The sequence below is a fragment of the Gymnoscopelus microlampas genome (assembly GCF_963454915.1).
Source record: "Gymnoscopelus microlampas genome assembly, chromosome: 18".
In the NCBI taxonomy this organism is placed as follows: Eukaryota; Metazoa; Chordata; class Actinopteri; order Myctophiformes; family Myctophidae; genus Gymnoscopelus; species Gymnoscopelus microlampas.
Genome location: NC_139955.1, coordinates 11010519 through 11031059, shown reverse-complemented (window position 1 = coordinate 11031059; position 20541 = coordinate 11010519). Strand labels below are relative to the sequence as shown.

The 20541-nt window shown below is 41.3% G+C and overlaps 1 protein-coding gene across 2 annotated transcripts in view; it reads right to left on the bottom strand.

Annotated features, from left to right (window-relative positions):
- stag2b (STAG2 cohesin complex component b) overlaps positions 1-19970 on the bottom strand; it is a 32981-nt gene extending 13011 nt beyond the window's left edge. The window contains exons 1-23 of one of the 2 annotated variants that reach the window (XM_084041606.1): positions 19817-19970; positions 16979-17099; positions 16792-16873; positions 16251-16394; positions 16035-16131; positions 14797-14873; positions 14125-14329; positions 13408-13559; positions 12231-12304; positions 11651-11774; positions 10678-10776; positions 10084-10163; positions 9364-9471; positions 7395-7506; positions 6988-7105; positions 6206-6309; positions 5515-5607; positions 4826-4915; positions 4228-4431; positions 3463-3533; positions 3102-3189; positions 1395-1475; positions 1196-1288 (exon numbers count right to left, since the gene is read on the bottom strand). In XM_084041606.1, the coding sequence (XP_083897732.1) occupies positions 1196-1288; positions 1395-1475; positions 3102-3189; positions 3463-3533; positions 4228-4431; positions 4826-4915; positions 5515-5607; positions 6206-6309; positions 6988-7105; positions 7395-7506; positions 9364-9471; positions 10084-10163; positions 10678-10776; positions 11651-11774; positions 12231-12304; positions 13408-13559; positions 14125-14329; positions 14797-14873; positions 16035-16131; positions 16251-16394; positions 16792-16873; positions 16979-17022 (2340 nt within the window). In that variant the 5' untranslated portion in view covers positions 17023-17099; positions 19817-19970. Of the gene's footprint in view, positions 1-1195; positions 1289-1394; positions 1476-3101; positions 3190-3462; positions 3534-4227; positions 4432-4825; positions 4916-5514; positions 5608-6205; positions 6310-6987; positions 7106-7394; positions 7507-9363; positions 9472-10083; positions 10164-10677; positions 10777-11650; positions 11775-12230; positions 12305-13407; positions 13560-14124; positions 14330-14796; positions 14874-16034; positions 16132-16250; positions 16395-16791; positions 16874-16978; positions 17100-17243; positions 17361-19816 lie in introns of those variants that run through there. The other variant, XM_084041607.1, reaches the window with a different exon arrangement.
- Positions 19971-20541: the final 571 nt, after the last annotated feature.

Sequence of the window (20541 nt, the reverse complement as noted above, 5' to 3'; positions counted from 1 at the left end):
CATTTAATAAAATTGCCAAAACAACTTCTTGCCTCTTGGTTGACGCATAAATCATTATTTGGAAGATGAACCACATTGTTTTAACTATACATATTTCCCCAGGAGTTATCGGACTGTTATCTATTTTATTTCATGTTTGTATAGTTTACGTTACTTTTGTTACATCAACAGGCCAGAGCTACTGTAGGTTGCACCACATGACTATAACTAACATGCCCACAACCTCTAACACCAGAAGACATTCACAGACAACATGCATTGAGTGCGCAGTCTGCGCACGCATGGATGGCTACAGCAGCAATAGACAACATTGTGGTTATTATAAACAAATTATCGGGAAATGTATGTGTGTGAAAATGCAGTGTCCTATGCAGTGTCCTTCACATAATTTTGAGAGAATTGAGTTACGTTTCATGGCCTTGTGATTTGATAGTGTATTTAGTCATTGCGGACAGTGCAATACAGTCGTTACAATAATTCTTCTAGACTCAACTGATAATCATTGTACAGAAATGCAACATAGGACAGGACAATGTGGAGGAGACCTGCATTCCAACCCCGTGTGGCAAACTACCCTATCTTATAAATATCTATTGTCTGTATGTGTTTTACTAAATGAACAGATTAGAAATGCTCGATTTATCTTTGGCCATAAGACCATAAATAATTACAGCTCCCATGACTAAGAATCGATCTAGCTCTGCTCAACTGCAAAGCAGGAGCACTATATCCTCTAAGCCACACTGAGACTTCAAATCTGTAAATGTACAAGAGGATTACAACTCAGGTTGTTTTAGGTTAGAGGACAGGATTGATTCAGCCTCAAATGTGCTATTTTTTCTTTGAGTAGACCTACACTATATAAATTCGCCCTGTCTGGCCGCCTGTGCTCAATTATACTGTACTCTCAAAATTCAACATATAGTACAGGAACACTCATCCCGATGATCTGCTATAAATCTATCATCTAAATATGCCCAAATCCTTATTTTCACAGGGCGTGTGTGTGTGTGTGTGTGTGTGTGTGTGTGTGTGTGTGTGTGTGTGTGTGTGTGTGTGTGCGCACGCGTGTGAGTGCACATACACTTATGGATGGAAAGAACAGCCAGTGTGACAACTGGAGCAGTCTTAGCATGCACATCTAATCCCCAAAAAACAGAAACACATGGATAGGTTTAAGTCAAGTGCAGGTTACCTGTTCTTTGACAGCTGTGTTGACATTAGTGAGGTAGCGTTGACACATCATACAGAACGCCCTCATCTGTTTCCTCAACGTCACCATATCGTCCTGATTTACAAGATAACCCCCGCAAAAACAAACATCATTAACATCATATTAGCACTCACACATATCCCAGTGCTTTACAAACCATGGAGAACAGAATGCAGCTCACCTTTCTGGAGCTTCCTTCAGACAGCTTCGCCAGTTGCCACTGAATTACGTAGTGGGTACACTGCAGTGAGTGGATCACTATCTGCTCACACACACACACACACACACACACACACACACACACACACACACACAGCAAGACAACAAGTCAATACTCATGTACAGGGGTGCACATAACAGGTGCGCAGGTGCGCATGCACCCAAAATAAATAATGCGCGGCACATCAGACGACGCGAGGCGCTTTTGCGTAGCAACAGCTGGGACAGGAATTTCCAAGCTTTTATTTTTTAGCAAAAATCTAAACCTGGAGATCGAGGCTATTTACTTCCTGAAGCCACACTCACACAATCACGCTAAAGCACGCGTCGGGCCCATACACAGCCATTAGGCGGAGGGGAGAGGACGCATGCTGCACGTGATTGTGTGAGTGTCTCGCATCGCCTCGCAGCGGCTGTTGGAGGCACTCGTCACCGATGATGAACGCACCGTGATGGTGCAAAATATGCCGTGAACGTCCCAATCTGGCGGATAAAAGCAGCGCAGGGCACCAACCTTGGGGGCTTCACCAAACGGTGTGAGAAAAAAAACGGCGAAAATCGGTGGAATTTGGAAGTAGAGCGTCCTTTTTTTCTCGCGCAGCAGCCCCCCCCCCTCCCCCCGTTGACTAAACTGTCCGGTGGGCACCGTGCTGAATCCCCCCCCCGTTGACAAAACGGGACGGGACCATTTATTTGTTGCGCACCAAGTCACATCTCCAGGTGCTCTTCTGAGTACTAGACCTAAAAAGTTATGTGCACCCCTGCTCATGTAGCCTCGATCTCCAGGCTTTTATTGTTTAGTTTTGCTAAAAAATAAAAGCCTGGAGGAGCGCGTCGGTGTACCCGGTATGGGAAGTGTTTAATTTCCCCAACCAACCAGAGTGCAGTGGGCGTCGCTCGTAATGTTGTGTTAACGGGGCGGGGGTTGACGGACAGATCGGTGAACCAATGGGATCAGGCGCAATCTCTCCGCGCCTCTATACACCCGCCCCTCTATACACGAAAACAGGAGCGCTGGTGCAGCCTAATACTCATGAGACCCAACTTAACACAGGAATACATTTGTCTATGTTCAGGTATGACCACATCTGTGACTGTGTGTGCTCGCGTGTGTGTACCAGAGCTGTTATAATTTAACTTAAGCCCAGATTAAAATGGAAATAAAATATATATATATTTTAACTAAATAAGAACTAGCTTAAAGGAGTAGTTCATCCAAAAAAGTACTTATTTTCTATCAATTACACACCCCATGAAGCATTGAATTAATTCAAAATCCATGAATTCAAGGCTTCATGGGGTGTGTAATTGATAGAAAATAAGCAATTTTTGGGGTGAACTATTCCTTTAAACAATGCAAAACGAATTCAAATGAAATAGAATTGCATGTTTAAAAAAATCATCTTCAAGTCAGTTTGTCCGCCATCATATCTTATGCCATGCATTCTTTCATCCTACCATTTTCAGCTTCTCTATAAATCAAGGCTTTCGTTATAATACCTGAAAAACTTAAAACTATAATTAAATAAAAACTAAACTAAAACTAGGCAATTCCTGAATCTAAAACTATGTATGCACTCGTAGAATTAAGACTAAACTGAAAACAAACGAAATAAAAATAAAAACGAATGAATATTTCAAAACTATAATAATGCTGGTGTATACCAACCTGCTCGGGCATGTCTCCGTTCTCAATGCCTGTGTTGAGCAGCTTGAAGTTGCTGGTGAACAGGTCCCACCCCGAGAGATCATGAGCACTGAAGTGAGATGGAGTCCGTCAGTTTCACACAAGATAAATCTGAAGTATTTTATTATTTTTATAATCGATTAATTTGCCAATAATTTATCAATTAATTTGTCAATAGTCCATAAGTAGGTGTACAAGCTCACAATGCATTGTGAGCTTATAGATCTGCTACTTGGACATAAAAAAAACTTGCCTAAAAGGACATGTCTAAAATAGAGATGCCAGGTTTAAAGTGTTTCATTCAGACCTTAACATGAGAGTAAAATAAGGTAATGTCCCATACTTGTGGAAAGCTGTAATCCTCTTCAGTGTGGACAGAACCTGGTAAGCATCGTCTTCGTCTGCTTCTTCACCCTGGAGAAAGATAGTGATACAGAACGACCTTTAGAGAGATGACCTGAAACAAGGTCAGACTCGTGCCTGACTGGCACCGTATTGAATTAGACCAGGAACCCCTATACGCAACTTTCAATCCGGGAACCCCTTTTGGGGTAGTTGTTGTTATGTACAGTATATAGCCATATACTTGGCGTTTTTAGAACTGGCCTCAGGTCAAAATGGGTTAACCAGTATCAGCTACACAACCTCAGATCAATCCCACAATCACACGTATGATACGCTCACCTGCCCCCTCACTAAATGAACCAACCAGTAGAGGTCAGCAGTGAGGGACTACAGTACTAACAGACTTGGGAGAATCAATTGGGAGAAAAAGATCAAGGTGTTATTTTAGCCAATATGGTGGAGTATAAATAGAATACCAGAGTTTAAAACAAGCACATTTGCTGTGGTTGGAGATGTTCTTCATACTCTGCTATTGAGATTTTTTTCCTGGGCATCGAGCCAGAACTCAGTCATGACAGTGCCGTCCCAACAGGAACATGCCCAGACTTGTTCATGTGGGCCCAAGACGCACACATGCTGCTGTTATGTGGACCCCTGCATTACTGGCAACCACATTTTACTGATTCCCCAAATAGTCTTTATTACCATTATCGTTAATAAAAGTACATAATAATTATCGTTATTCTATGAACTTTGTTTTCACCTCTTGCAGGAAGTCCTCCAGTAGTCTGTTGAACTTGTCCACCAGTTCGTCCAGTAGCTGCGAGCGGGCGATGTCCACCCTGTTGTAGATGGTATACTCCTCATTGCAGAGGGCATGGTAGGTTCTAGAGCAGGCCTCCAGAACCTCAATGTCTGTGTGTTTCTCTACGATCTCTCTGATCTGACGGAGTAACGACTCCAAGTGCTGAGGAAGATGACGAGAGGAAGGTTTGAATGTGCGATACCAGCCAAAGATGAGCAAGACCATTTGTTAAACATTTACTGAAGCACCAGAAATATACAGTCACATGACTGAATGTAAGACTTTAGCGCTGAATAGAACTGTTTTAAGCACTGTTAAGGCCTCAACCTGGCATCCTTATTTTGGGCATATTGTCATATATAGATGCCATATCTTAAATATATTTTCAAAAATAGCTGCTCTGCATTGTGAGCTTGCAGATCAGCTATTTTCATAGCAGAACACACCATCATACAACAAAGCACAAATAGCGTTAAAGTGGTTAAGACATTTTCAGGACCTGCATAAATAGACCCAGTAAAGTAACAAGAGGTAATATTGTTCCACTATGCGTTACCTTCTCCAGACGTCCTGTGGTATAGATCTCCAGGTCAAAGTACTGAGGAAGCTGCAGCAGGTTGGTCACCTTCTCTGCATCAATATTATACTGCAAAACACATACACACAAATAAAGTTAAACTGGGAGACCTTTTTAGATAACTGACTTGCAATAGTCAACAACCACTTTGCAATTAGGGGCCAATGTCCACAGAAAGAGTCTTTTGAACGTATGCTGGAGCGCTCCTCTTCCTACCGCCGAGCATCACGTTTCAGCACTCTCAGCATCTTTTGCTAGAGTGCTCTGGATGCCAAGCACAAAATAGTTACATTTTGGGAGAGGGGCACCACTCAATGTCATTTTCCTGTGCTGAGGGCTGGAGAGACACGTCCACAATCATTGAGCAGAGGTGTGTTTTGCTCAGTGCATGTGTAGCGCTCTGGAAAACAATATCCAAAGCGCTCCATCACTCAAAATAGGCTTTCTTTAAAAAGTTTCCTTTAAGCATTACGAATGTCGAGTACGATCCAACCCTTCAGGCATACACAAAGTAGTTTTGATAGAGAACCACAGGTTCTCACAGTGAGAGCAACAGCGGTCATGTAAGGACGACTGTGTGTGTGTGTGTGTGTGTGTGTGTGTGTGTGTGTGTGTGTGTGTGTGTGTGAGAGAGAGAGAAAGAGAGTGGGTGAGTGTGAGATTCATACCTTGGCCAGCAGAGGGGGCAGTGTCACAGCAAATAGCTCTGTCATCCTGGTTCTGTCATCTAACTGTGTCTTCTTCTCCTTGGCTGTCATCACCTGATCATGCAAGCACACACACATAGAAATATTGAACTAGAGAACTCCTCAAAAGTCTCAATATGAGCTTAATTATGTAAACATAACTTAAAAACATTGGGCAAAGCAGCAAGCGTTGAGATAGGAGTTCAGATAGGGCAGCACAATTTACGCCTGAAATTATAATCCTGATTATTTTGCTGAATACAGTAATCATGATTATTAATCACAATCATTCATTAAAAATATTTTGGGTGGAAAAAGATAATTTTATATAATGTGTGTTAATGCATGTGTTGTCAATTGTGCTTATCACTACCATATTTTTGGCAAAATATGTAATGGCCTATGTGATATTGTTGAGCTTTGAGCTTGATGGACAGAGATGGGTTGTACAATGCTCTGGCTCTTGTTAACTTATATTAACGAGAGGGCATGGTGCAACAGCTGACCAAATGAAAACATTGAATTAATTGCCAATTTCCACAATTACACAACTGTGAACCATAAAATTACAATTTCTGATTACTTTCCGTTGAGCAGCCCTAATTTCAAAAGAACCCATTGAACCATGAATCAAAGGCATAACAACAGAATCAAAATAAGTTGTGTATCTCACCCTCTTCCCTGTTCCTCTGCCAACAGGCGGATGACATTCAGCGGCCTGTCGTACCGTACAGAGCATGATCTCTATCAGAGCCGTCTCTTGTCGGTCTGTCAGAGCTGCAGGACAACAGTCAATACAATACATGAACTATGTTATTGGAACAAAAGGAGCAGATTTTACACATGTATTGTCACATTTACTACAAACTGCCACTATTGTGGGATGCACCAGTAGGTGACCAGCTAGACTGAGTGTCAACCATGAAAATGAGCTTACAATCTTCTCTACGCTGTCAGGAGTCTAGCTAAAAGTAAAAAATATTAGAAATACAACTATGCCACATATTTTCCACATGTCTACATTTAACCCATTAAGACCGGGAACGCATCCGTGTCATTTTAGATTTCTTTGGCTATTCAAAAATAGCAGATATACAAGGTCATAGCGTGGCACCGAGTGCCGTGTTACAAGCTTGTAGATCTGCTTTTTTTTTTAAATCATGAAAATGTGTGCAAATCTTTGAATATATATATTTTTTAAGTGAACATTTGTAACTCAAATCTTTGCTTCTGGGAGGTCCCTGGAAAAAATATTTTGAGATGGGGTCCGCAGCCAAATGCATATAATTTTGGAGGTCCTTGACATGAAAAAGTTTGAGAACCACTGATGTAGCAACATAGGTTTTTTCAGAAAACTGTTAGGATTTAGAAGACATTTTGTAGAAGACATTTTGTAGAATCGGCCTCAAGTCTTAATGGGTTAAAGTCTCCGTGCAGGCCGGTTGAGCTCTTTACCTTCTTCTCCCGGGAGTGTATCGTCTAGCAGTAAACTGCTCATACACTCCCAGTCTTTCAACACCTCCGGACCACAGTCCCATAGAGAGTCTACCAGGTAGGCTGCATGTTCATGGAGCTGAAAAGACAATGCATGTTTATCCAGTAAAGACACCACTTACAAACACAAACTCAAGGGTCTGAGAGACATTCCCGTATACCGCCATTATGTATACAGTAAATGCTTAGAACTAGAATCTACATTCCTTCATAAACTGATTTAATGATGCATAAAATGCAATTATGCACGTTTGTACAGTAAAATCCATACTGTTAATTTAACTGAGTGTACTCGTAGAGTGCATTTGGTTCCATTTGTACGCTCTTTGAGTTAATGAACATGCTCATGGTCATGTTCTTTCGTGTACCTCGCTCTCCAGGAAGAAGAACACGGTGGTTTTGATGAGATTGGCATTGGGACTCTGTCTTCCTCTCCTCTTGGGGGCGCCCTCCTCTTCTGGTTCCCTGTGACTGAACAACCTGTGGTGGAGATGTGCTCCATGTTAATCACCACATCTCTCCTTACAAGCCTTCAAAGATAACGGACTGTGACTGTCAACACTAGCAGACTATTTAAATTAAAGCCAAGTCAACTGCAGAAACTCATTCAATCACACTTCAGTTTTTTTTTGCATTGACAATAATGGAATGGTATGTAAAAAATGCATTTGTGGACTTCTGCTGACAAACAAAATAAAGGCTTAAGAATCCATGTTTCACATTTCTAGGTCAGCAGTTTTAACATTTCAGAACTTCCCCTCGATTACCCATAAGTTGTAAGTAGTGGAGTCTACACATTTCTAATACAAACAACGCCTGGTCTTCCATGGCCTGCACTCTCTGCTCCTTTCCTCTTCCCTGCACTCTCCTCTTTTCTTCTTCCCCTCTGCTCTCTCCCCTCTCTCCTCCTTTCCCTGTGCTCCCTCCTCCGTTCCTAACCTGCCTCTATTATTCCTGCCTCTCTGTTCAAGAGAAGAATCACACCATCAGGTGACAGCCGCTCCTCAACATGCACACTGTGCTGCTGCTCAACCGCAAACAGCTAGAACAGACGTTATCGGGGTGACAGTACGTCTAAAGCAAGTTAAGGTCATAGCGTTTTAAAATTTAAAACAAATATATTTGATATCATTTTTCCACTGGCTTATTTTTCATAATAACCATTCCACACAAAGTTGTGTGACTCTAAATACAAAATAAAATAAATCATCTGTCTACACTGAGAATCACAGTTTTGACAGAGGCTTTAAGGAAGATCACCAAAGGTGTCCCCAAAAAGCAAAGTTACATAGTATGCCTTTAAATTGAAGACATTAATGCAACATAATATATGTAATATTTTAGAGGATCATACCAGCAGTCTGGCATAAACCCATTAACAAAGACTCACAGTATACTTTCCAAAGCATACCGTAGTTTATTTCAATACAATATGAAAGTCCGTTTGCAGAGTTTAAACTCCTTGAGATGGGTAAGCAAACACAAAACGTAACTGGGTTAACACTGACTTTGTCATTAAAAGGAACAATAGACAATATGCAGCCACTAGATGTCGTACTTTTACAATACGACCGTTTCTCAGTAACCTCTATAAGCGGCCATATCCACAGAAAGTGCTTTTGAGCTGCCAGCGCCTTTCAGCCATGCAAGCTATGGTAAAGATGCGGTGGAGCACCCTGGGCACTTTAAGTAGAAAATAGTTCAACTCCGCTCATCATTGTCAAATTTCAAGACCGACCGAATCACAATCGAGGAGAGGCAGAACTAAATGGAAAACTCTCATCCAATCCCCCTCCCTTCCCCAATGAGGATGATCAACAAACATTAGTTTCATCCTCCTGGATGTGTCTGTCATCCTGCTAAGAATGCACAGCAACGGTTGACAGGTTGGAACATTGCTGGCGTCTTTTAACGCTCTGTGCACTATGAATCGCTCCGGACATGATGACAATGGAGCGTTCCTCCAAAAAATGCTTTCTGTGGACATCATTATAGTCTACACAATTATAATGTGATGACTGCCTTATAAGAATATATTTAGGGTATAAGTACTCAAACCAACTCAACCCAATGCACAGCTAGGAGGGGAAAGAGGTGCACCACCTATGTAGACAGACTGCAGCGTGAGAGCTAGTAACACTATTTTGTTTTTAATTATTACTTTACCTACGTATATAACCTTTAATAAAATACACATGAATGCTTTAACCTACAATTAGATATCAGCAGACGCCCTTATAGAGAGTGACTTACAAAGTACAAGGTAAGATATATTTATTCCCAGTAGTTTAGGTGCACTATCTGCATGCATGGACATAAAGAAACACTGTGACATACTTCTTGTAGAGGAATTCCCCGGCTGCTACGGCGACCGGCCTGTGGGCGGAGTAAACCAGGTGATAAACGCTCTCACAGTCCTCGGGGCTCAGCACCTCATCTGTACTACTGTAGAGTTGCAAGGGCACACACACGCACACGCACACACACACACACACACACACACACAAACGTACAGAGCAGGGTCAGTCACCAAGGTTAGAGAGCACACGCTGGTGTCTGCCTGAGTCAGCATTAAATTGCAAGTGCACAGTTTCATAATTTAATGTTCATCGTCCTTTTTTTGTTATTTGAAAAACTTAACAAACGTCGATCATACGAGAAACTTAAATACAAAATGTGAAAAAGGTAAATAAATAATGAAACAAACATAACATTACAAAGGCACTAAGCATACATAGCATAGATATTAAAAGCAGGACATGCAGACACTTGAATATCTGCAGGTAGCTGCAGAGACATTAGACGCACATCTGATCTCCCTGTATAAGGAACCACAAAATCTGTGTGCTTCAACGACAACAACAACCCATTGAATTTAAGTGGGGGGAAAACAAGCCTGTAGAGAGACACATCTGATACAGCCTGTACAAGCATCCTGAAAATCTGTGTGCTTCAACGACAACATCCCATTGAATTTAAGTGGGAGGAAAACAAGCCTGCTGGTTTTATTACAACAGCTGGTTCTCAGATAAAAAATAAAACAAACCAGATACTTACTGCAAGACTAGAGTGAGCAGTTTTATTGCTTGTACTGCAACATCATATTCCTTGTCTAGAGTCATAGAAACAATACGATCCTGTGAACAGAGAGGAGAAAAAAATAAAGATTAATTTTATAGTAATATGGCTTTTAATTTCCTTTTATCTACCACCATCTCTTTATCTATTGCATTATTTCTCTGGCTCCTTTCTCTGGAATATTCTGGAATATTTTGCTTTTTCAAAAACAAATAATTTATTTTTCAGTCACCAGAACCAATAATGGGTGTTTTTGAGGACTTTATCATGGTTAAAATAGAGTTTGAAGTTAAAATGGGTTTGTATAGGAAGGGGGTGTGTCTGATAATTGAATAAAGCAACTTAAAAACTGTCTGGGGTGCTCACAAACGCCTGAGTAAACCTTAAAATGACCCGAAACATGTTTGAAAGTGAAATATCCCATTAAGTACAAAAAAAATCTAAAATCTAATAATACAATAAAAAATCATCACTCGCAAAAAACAACCTTGAGCGGAGCCCACAACAAAATGTCAAGCATTAAGTTGAAGTGGTGAGTTATTGTGTTTGTTGTGTCCAGCACGTAGCACTGACCTTAAATCGACTGGTGAAGAGCTCTAGTCTGGTGTTGAGTTCCCTGTTGTAGTAGAGACCCTGTAGAGCTGTCAAACATTTCAAGCGCACCTCACCTTGCTGGGAAAGAAAAAAACAACACCACACAAACAGTGGTGGCTTATCCAACGGGCTTGAGGTGCTGAAGCACAGGGCACCAAACTTGCGGGGGGGGGGGGGGGGGGGGGGAAACCAAACAACGTGGAAGAAAAATAAACGGCGAAAAACTGCGAAATTTTGAAGCAGCGGCTGCTAAAGGAGCGCTATAACATTAAAACGTGCCGGTGAAGCGTCTGCAACGCGCTGCAACCCGCCCCTGCAGGTAAAGGTTATAGAAGACTCATACTAGGGCTGGATTGATTTGAGAAACAATAAGGACAAATCCTGGTACAAAACATGTTCAGATGGGGGTCCGTGGCCAAACACATAAGGTAGGCTAAGTGATATTAAAATGTTTTTTTATTTGCTATATAGTGTTTGTTCAGTAACGAGTCTCCCCATCTCTTTAATAATCAGAATTCATTTTCAGGTAGGTGTAAAAAATTCAGCCAATCAGGAGAGAGTACCCATTAATCAGCTTAATTGTTATAGTGTTACAGTTCCAATTTTGTCTTCTCATTTCTTTGTGTCATCACTTCCTTAATCTGTATCCTGTCTGAGGTCTCTATCATGATTGGATAAAACTGATACCCCGACCGGAAAATGCCTTTTCTGTTTAATAGAGAGCTGGAGAGACATGGAGACTCCCGTTACTGAACAAACACTCTATAGCAACAAGTACTATTTAACACTTATTTTAAAAATCACTTACCCTACCTTTAATTTGGGGGTCCTTGACATGAAAAAGTTTGAGAACCACTGCGTTAGGAAACACCATCGATCATCAATGTCTAAACCCTAATAAATGACGTTGGGGCCCTAACACTAACCAAATCAAAAGCTAAGTGTGACCCACCTTATCGTGCATGGTCCATCCCACATATTTCAGATAGCTGTCATTGAGGAAGGCATCGCTGTAGAGTTTCATCCACACTCCAATCTCTTCTATACAGATGGCTCTGATCTCTGCAATCGAATCACTGACAATATCACAGATAAAGGCATAAGCATTAATACATCAGGAGAAGGCTGTCAAGAGTGGCTGTCTGTTAGGGTTATAACTAAACTAACGATCATTTTTTAAATTGATTAATGTGTCAACTTTGGGTGGAAATGATTCAAAAATCTGATATTAATTTAGACCACAAAATGACAGTAAAATAAGCGGCAAAATGATGGTAATTGCTTGTAAGATTATTTGAACCCAAACATACATAGTACATTCAATTTGAAATGTCGTAATATTACCCAATACCTAGCAGTCCAAAACATAACTTTTCATTTTCTAAAATGGAACAGCAAGCAGCAAGTAAATGGCATACATTAGCATTTAATAAATGTCTGTGTGCATTATTTGATTAATGAAACTCAATTTCTACAATAAGGATGGCATCGTCAGGTGTTAATTGACTTCAGTCTCAGATGTGCAGGCCTACCGATATCGGTGAACAAACACTCCTTTGAATATCGCATTCATCATGTTTTCAATCTCGTCCTGATTTTCTTGGAGCTAAAAAAAAAAAGGAACACAAAAACATCTGTGAACACACTGGTTTGGTTCAAACATGAAGCTTCCTCTAAACACGGCCGTAATGGTAAGGAAGGAATGCCAAGCGGGCATTGTTAATGTAAGCAGACAGTGCGTGATGACCAGCAATACCACCATGCAGCGTCTCTGCTTAACGGTGAACCAGCAGATGGACGCTCAGTGGGACCTGCTGTTACGTAACATAATAAACTGCCAATGGTAGCCGAATTACACTCTGCAGTACGCTCCACACCGGGCACACACCTACGGAGGTGTCGCCTGGGCTAAAAGCGGAGTGGATTTGTTCTGACAGCAGACAGGAAATGCAACAAAACAGAAGCTATTTGTTCTGGCACATGTTTCTACTAGCTCACCGTCTACATAACCTGGATGATACCAGCACAGATATGTCCAGTAGCCAACAACAGACAATACAGACTACAAGAATGTGAGTCACTGTTTCAAGAAATTAAGTGGCTCAATTATGAAATTAAAAATTTATATTAACCAATTAATCAAAGCACCATTTCTTATTTAAGACAGTATATAGCTAAAGGAGAAATGCTGACACTTTTAAAATATATTTATATACCGTGCAAAAGACGGTCCAACGGTGCGTAACGATCCATTAATCTAATAATAATAATGATGATGCAATCCAATCAATATAAAGCAGAAATATCAATTTCAATCTTTACAGTACAGTAAATTGTTGCCAGACACTTTCATTGAGCAAAAATGCTGCTTGTCAATGTCTAACTTTTTTCAACTTCCTTCAGTCCAGAAGGTCTTTTTTTCCCTGCCGGTTGCCTTTTAGGCAGCAATAAAGCAGTTTTCAGCCTTGCGGGTCAGCTGCCTGCTATACACTACGAGGGAAAGAAAGTACCATCCCGAAGTACAACACAAGCAGCATGGATGACGAAATTGGCCTTATGGGCCTCAAATCAGGCAGGGATACAGTCAACTAGTAGGTGTCGTCCGACCCGACACCAGGAAGACGGAAACTCATGTCAGATGTAACGGACATGAATCAAACACAGCAGAAAGCTAGAGCTTCATGTCTCCACAAGGGAGCACAACTTCACCTCTTTCCGTTTCTGCAATAGTAGCTCCAGTCTGTCGTTCGCCCGCTTCGCCGCAATCTTGTTTCTCTCTGCTTCGTACTGTCTCTGGGTATTGTCCATGTTAATGCTCAGGTTCAGAGCTACATTCACCAGGGCTGTCATCAGCTTCATGGCTGCCAGAAAGAAAAAGACAACATTTTACAGAACATCTTCAAACGGGATGAGCCAGTAGCTGACTGGAAAGTGCATTGACCACGTAACCATAGTGTTGCAGTTTCAATTCCAGACTTGAGACCTGTGTTACCATGTAATTCATAGGGTTGTGATGTTAAAAAAAGCAATGTAACCTATGTAACCCCATTGTTCGCCCCTCAAAAAGTGTGTACATATTAAATTGAACATTATTTGAAAAGAATACAATATGTAACTTTTGCAGTGATGATAATGAACTCAACCCTGTGGTAGGCATCACATAATCATTGACATCACAGGCCTATGTTATTCCTCTTCTCTCAGCACTCACTTTCCTGTCTTTCCAATATCCGATCTTAAGAGAGCAGAAACTGCCCAAAAAAAAACTCCAAACAGGGTGGAGTACTATGGGTTACTATCGGTAAGTACAAGGAGTTCAACAACTACTTACTTGAACTCAACACACATGCATGCACACAAGGTCACACACGAAAACAAAAACACAAGCTGTCTCGCTCTCTCTCTCACACACACTCACAGCCTTACCTGCCAGTGTTGAGGTGTGTCTAAAGGCTCGGACCTGCGAGTCCGACAGGCCGGTGAGAAGTGATATGACTGTGTCCATCATGTACTCGTCGTAGATGATGCTGTACTGACACTGGCGCACCAGCACTGCGATGAACTCACAGAAACTCGACTTGAATTTCTTCCACTGTGGCCCTGCTATAGTTAGAGGGTAGTCTCCACTGTCCTGTAGCAGACACACAAATGAGAATATCACATTTTATTTTTCTATATGTGTTTCTTTTTTTCCCCACCTTTGCAAAAGCAGTTTATAACATCGGTTTTGAAAAGTGTTGTATAAATTATTTGTATGTATTATTAATAGTAACACAGTTACTAAGTAGTGTAGCGTAGCTCTATGTTTGTTGTAGGACTAATGACTGTCCCAGACATTTTAAAACCATTTCAATACTGGTTAGAAAGAAATATGAGAACAATTTCACCAGCGAGAAAAAAGAAGAAAAGAAAATGCTTTGAACATGAGAAAACAATTCTGTGAGACCTGGCTGATTTTAAACTTGTAGATAAATAACATTACAATTACATTTTAGAAGAAAAAAAAAAGTTTAAGCCACAGAGTTTCACTGCTAAAATGACATGGAAAAGTTTTGTGGTAAATGAAATGTGATTGTTTGTGGAAGAGGCTTTAATTACCTCATCAAACTCCTCTGTCATTCGTCTGATGATCTCAGAGTTCTGCATGTTACGGAACATTTCTCCAGTGACCACACCTGACACAAACACACAGGAGGTTATTTCCTGTCAAAGAAGACCAGCTCAACAATTCACATTCAATGTAGGCCTAAGCCAAATAGAGGCGGGTAGTTCTGTTGGACAGACATTCAGGGCAACAGAACCAAGTAGCACAGTATTACAACTTTGAAGTAGATAGAATTGTAGGGCCGTTATGACCCAGATGTAAGGCTAAGTGTGAGTGGTAATGGCACTAAATTCTATTTTAAGAAGCCCATACTTTTTATCACACCTTAAACTCTGCATGTGATTGTGTTTTTAAGAAAACAAGATGGTTGTTTTGCTATTAACTTATTTTCTCTCACGATCGCATGACCATAAAAAACTATGTGGGGTAAATGTGAAACTGTTGTGTCACAATGTCACAATTAAAAAAGACATGGTATTTCTGGATTTGTTGTGCTTTTCAAATGCCTTAAAGTTGCTGTGCACCTTCCTGTACCACTAACAAGTGTTTTTTTTCCAACACTGACAAGACATACGGACAGAGGACAATTCAAAATAGTATACTTAATGTCAGTCTCAAAATATGAAGAATGTGAATGGCAACGGAAAATGTTTCCATTTACTTGACTGGGAGCGATTTTATAAAAGGTTGTGCCCTTACCTCCCTATTCGGCCACAAGCAATCTCTCAGATTTACTTTACACACGCACACCAAGAACAAGCCAGCTCATCAGATACAGGTCTCCTAACTTTAACTAAATCTAAATCTGGTGCATTTAGTCACTATGGTCCTACTCTCTGGAACAAACTGCCCGATAACCTGAGATCTGTAACAACGGTGTCATCTTTTAAAAGCAGGCTTAAGATCTACAGTACCAATTCTGTTTGTGTGTGCATGTGTCATTGCCGTTTCTCACAGGGGTGTTAAGCGTGAGCTGTGTGGGCGGCACTCATAAATGCTGTATCATGCAAATGAGTGGATGGTGTTTTAATGCTTTATTTTGTGTGTGTGGGATGTATAGTATCTGTTTGTATAAACACTTTTTTCACCATTCTTTTTTGTGAAGCACATCGAGTTTACCTAGTATTGCTTTATCAATAAAATTGACTTCAATGCTATGCATCTTACACACTACAGAAATATTCTCAATAAGCCTTTGAGTTTAAAGAATAAAAACAATGGAGATACGCACCTTTACATCCCGAGCACTGGATGAAGAAATTGATTAGGTCTAGGAGAGCTACATCTCTGTCATGTTTGTATGATTCAATCCAGTCATCAACAACAGACTGTAAGAATCAGAACAGACAAAAATATGCTCAGTCTCTAAAAGTGAAGGGGTAAAACAAAAGCAACCAGCAACACAGCGATTCATTTCCAGGGAACAAGGAAAGCTGTCATACTGTACCTGCATTGCGCTTCTCCCCAGCCTAACCACTTCAAACAGCATCATGTTCTCCATGCCATTCTCCTGGTGGTGGCCGTTTAACCGGCCTGCTCCTTTGCCTCCTTTCCCCTTCTCCCCCGCTGCTTTCTTCCCCTTCTTTCCACCCTACAAACAGAAGTAAAAAAAAAGAACAGGTGAGTGTTCAAGTGTCATTTAAAAAGGTTACGTACGTGCAGCAGACCTATAACAGTGAGTAGCTATTTGTCCATCCAAATGCAAACGGAGATTGAAATAAATGCATATTAGGTGATTTTCTATCAGCTTGGCTAAAATAAATAATTATTGACGATCAATAAGCTAGGAGAATGTAGAATGGAGCAATGTATGAGGACATCCAACGACTGTTTAAGTTGAAACGTTAACTGTGCTAGAATAAAACTGGGCTTGGTGGTTTCAAGTATGTGTTCCAGTCCTATCTTCCTGTTTATGGTTTGTTTTTGTCCTGCACCTTGAAAGAAAGGTTGGTCACAAAAATAATAGCACAAAAGGGTATGTGCTTTACCTTTCCTTTGGATGATATTGTACTTCTTCCATCTGGATCTTCAGAGAAGTCTGTGTCTGAAGAGAAACGTGTGTCTGTATCCCTGGTGGGAGGACAGAAAAACAGATGTTGGACAGTGCTGACACCAGTTCACACCAACGCATCTTCAAATGAATACACCTGTGAAGTAATGAGACTGGCCACTTACTGAGGGAAGGGGAACTCTGACGGTATTTCTGGTGCCGCTATCATTTCTGTAACATCTTCCGGACAAACTCAACTTATGATTGACTTGAGATCCCAAAGGACAGGAGGGGGTCGCATGTGACCTGCAATACAAAAGGGAGAATTAAAAGGACAGCCCATTTTCAACATTGGCCACATTGTTTACATAAACCTCTACCTTTTTATCCAAATTGCTTTATTTTTGATAGATAGTTTTATCCATATTCAATAACAGTTACAGAACCTACCTGGCATTTTGGTCAACGTTAGCTCAAACTCATTGTATCATATAAAGCTTTCTTCAAGCATTTTTTTTAAATACTGCACTTAAGCAAAACATTTAACAGACACAGCCTTTCGGGACACAGCCTGGAAGTCCCAAATATATTTTTTATGCATGCCAAGATGTACAAAGAAATACACTGCATACACGTATAGAACACATTACTTGGAGACAGGGACAATCTCTGCTAAAGACAAGAAATCAAAATTAGACTGGTATTGTCTTTTAAAAATAAATGTACATGCAGGCACGTTCACACCTTTCAAATTTCAACACAAAATAAATGTGTTACAGCATTGAAAGCGAGAGCTGAGCATGTAGCCAACGTGTTCCTCAGATAACACATGCTCCGTAGTAGAGCCAATGTTTCTTTGATACTGTTTCACAGAGAGAGAGAAAAAAACTGTTTCACATGGTAACAGGGGGTGGCTAGGCTACAGATCCTCCTGTCACGCACAGCTGCATCCTCATTGGCTCCCTCTCTTTCTCCTCTCCCTCCATATCACACACAGCGTCACTGCAAGGCAGAGCAAGGGCTCTTCCTCAATGGCCAAATATGGCAGTGCCCTATCCGCCCCATGCTCGGTTCAGCCAATCCCTACCTAGTATCAACATCAACAAGGAGGCACAGTGGGCTCCAGATGAACAACTGCACTGTTGTGATATGTGACATTTACCCAGATGAAATCACAGAATGTGACAATAAAACACAGATTCTCACTGTGTGCAATGATAAACAGAAATATTGTTATTTCATATGGGTATGAAATAACAATACAACATGTTAAGTGAATAGAACATGAAAATGTATTCCATGGATGTAATCACTAGAGATGACAAACATAACTCCTCCCCACTGTAGCGAGGGCCTTGATCTGGGTGTGTCTTCCTGTAGTAACACATACAGTAGTGACACGCAAAGTGTGTCATTCAGAGATTACTGTAACATTTCCGTCACAAGCACTGGATAACTAGTTCAGAAAGAAAAACGAACATAGTAGCTCTGTGTACATGACCTGATCTCTTAAGTAATTATAATCAATTGATGCTGGTGATCAAAACATCACCTCCCTCCCAGAAAAAAAGATGATCCACATGGCCTTAAGATGAAAGGTCTCATCAAGGCAGCACATGAGCACAAACAACTCATCACCACCATGTCACTACACACACATGCAATCTTGCAACGTGTGACCGCTGTGTATTAACACACCATGCAGTGTAATAACGCTTGTTACTACCGTTAATAACATGTTTACGTTCCAGAGCAGCATTTATGTTATGCAGGATTCAAGGGGTGTTGACTGAAAAAAGTGGCGCCAAACCCGGCTAAGTTATAAGTCATAAACCCGGGATCAGCGACCGCCAGACAACACCATGAGACAGATGAAACACAACGGCTTCATAACGAGGCTGTGTGAGTGCGACGAAGACGCCACAATTCGCCGATCCGTTTCCACCAAGCAGGCCGACCAGGCTGCGCTCTACGGCGGCGCATGTCAAAATTGACACCGGTGCGGGTGGAGGGGGATTGTTGCTAGAAGGCTAACTAGCCGAGTGAGTCTCTTTTACGTCCCACACAGTGTCAATATTTTGATAACGAATGCAAATCAAACAATAAAATGTATTGGGGGAAAAACGCACGAAACTAAGAGTGTTACAACAACCACAAGATGCCTTGTTATTTACCAACAATAAAAGGACCCAACGACGTCCATCTGAGATGAATAAACGTAACATTGAGCCTCATAACAAAACAACTGTACAGGCTAGAGTTAGCTGGTTAGCAGAAGTCTTGTTGTTTATTGTGAACCAGATAGAACATCAACGGGGCACAAATACCGACAACACGTTCAACCAGATGAAAACAAAGAACAAAAACAACAATGAACCCCATGCCTGATAAGACCTCTGAGCATCAGTGTTTTGCTGCTAGCAGCGCCGCTGTGTAAAACACACACATCGCGTCGCACGAGCCTTTATTTCCTTCCGCTCAATAAAATCGACGTCATTTTCGACCGAATAAAGTGTCGACGAGCGTCGCGTCGACACTTTTTTCGGTCGAAAATGCGTCATTTTTATACTCAACGTCATTTTTGACGTAGGATAAGTGTAAACGACTAAGTATAAACGAGTACTTAAAAGAGGAGAGAAAAAAACATCCCGTCCTCTCGTCCTCCATCTTGCCTCGGGACTTCCAGGCTGAGTGTGTGTGTGTGTGTATGTGTGTTCTTTACATAAGCTGCAACCACAAACACTTTGTTTACTAATCAAAACGCCAGTGAAAAACTACTCTAAAACGACTCTATAAACGCACGGTTTGCGTCTTTTTAAGTTGCAAATTAACAGCATTTCGCGAGGCGAGGGGGGGGCAGGAGGAACGTTTAGCTAGTTAGCCTAGCCAAACAGTCGAAGTAGCTGCTAACGGCGGCTAACGCTAGCCGCGGCTAGCTGCGCGAAGCTAGCTAGCAAAATACAAACCAACTTAACTTCCAGATTGCTCCTCTGCTCCTATCCGCCATTTTACGGCTAACTTACCGTGCTTGTAAGTACTTTGCTTCCGATAGAATCCCGACTCTCGCTGTGCTTTATGAAGACGCGGTCTCCATTTCGACGCGAATGTGTAAAAAGAGTTTGAAAGTGGCGGTCAGAGGCGGTTTTCGGACGCTTGCTCCGTACTTCAGTTTGTTGTTTCGACGACCTGAGGAAGGGGGGGAAACTGGAGCACAGCTGCCACCTAGCGGCCACAATGGGCACCGCCCGCCATAAACCGTGAATCGACTGACACCTAGCGGCGAATGACCTGAAGTACAGCTGTCAACATTGAGCAAAGCGAGTTATATAATATTATTGTAAACGTTTCGCACCCCGAGCTGGAGGCGTGGATTCATATCCCACTTCCAGTGGTGTAAAGTAACTAAGTACATGTACTCAAGTACTGTACTTAAGTAACATTTTTAGGTATTTTTTACTTTACTGGAGTATTTCCAATTTTCAGTACTTTTACTTCTACTCCAATAGCTGTAGAATACAACTCTCGTAGACGTATTTATGATTCTTACGTTTTCAATCTACGAGAGTTGTAGGGTTCACCCCCCATGGACACAGGGACTTTCAGCACTATACCCCGTAGACACTCCAAACATGTACAAATTGAAAATAAAGGTGCTTACCCCCACGCCCCAAATGTTAACTCTCGCTACGGGGTAGTAGTTTAATGTAATAATCCATATCTTTCAATAAAGAAGTGTTTTAATGCCGTC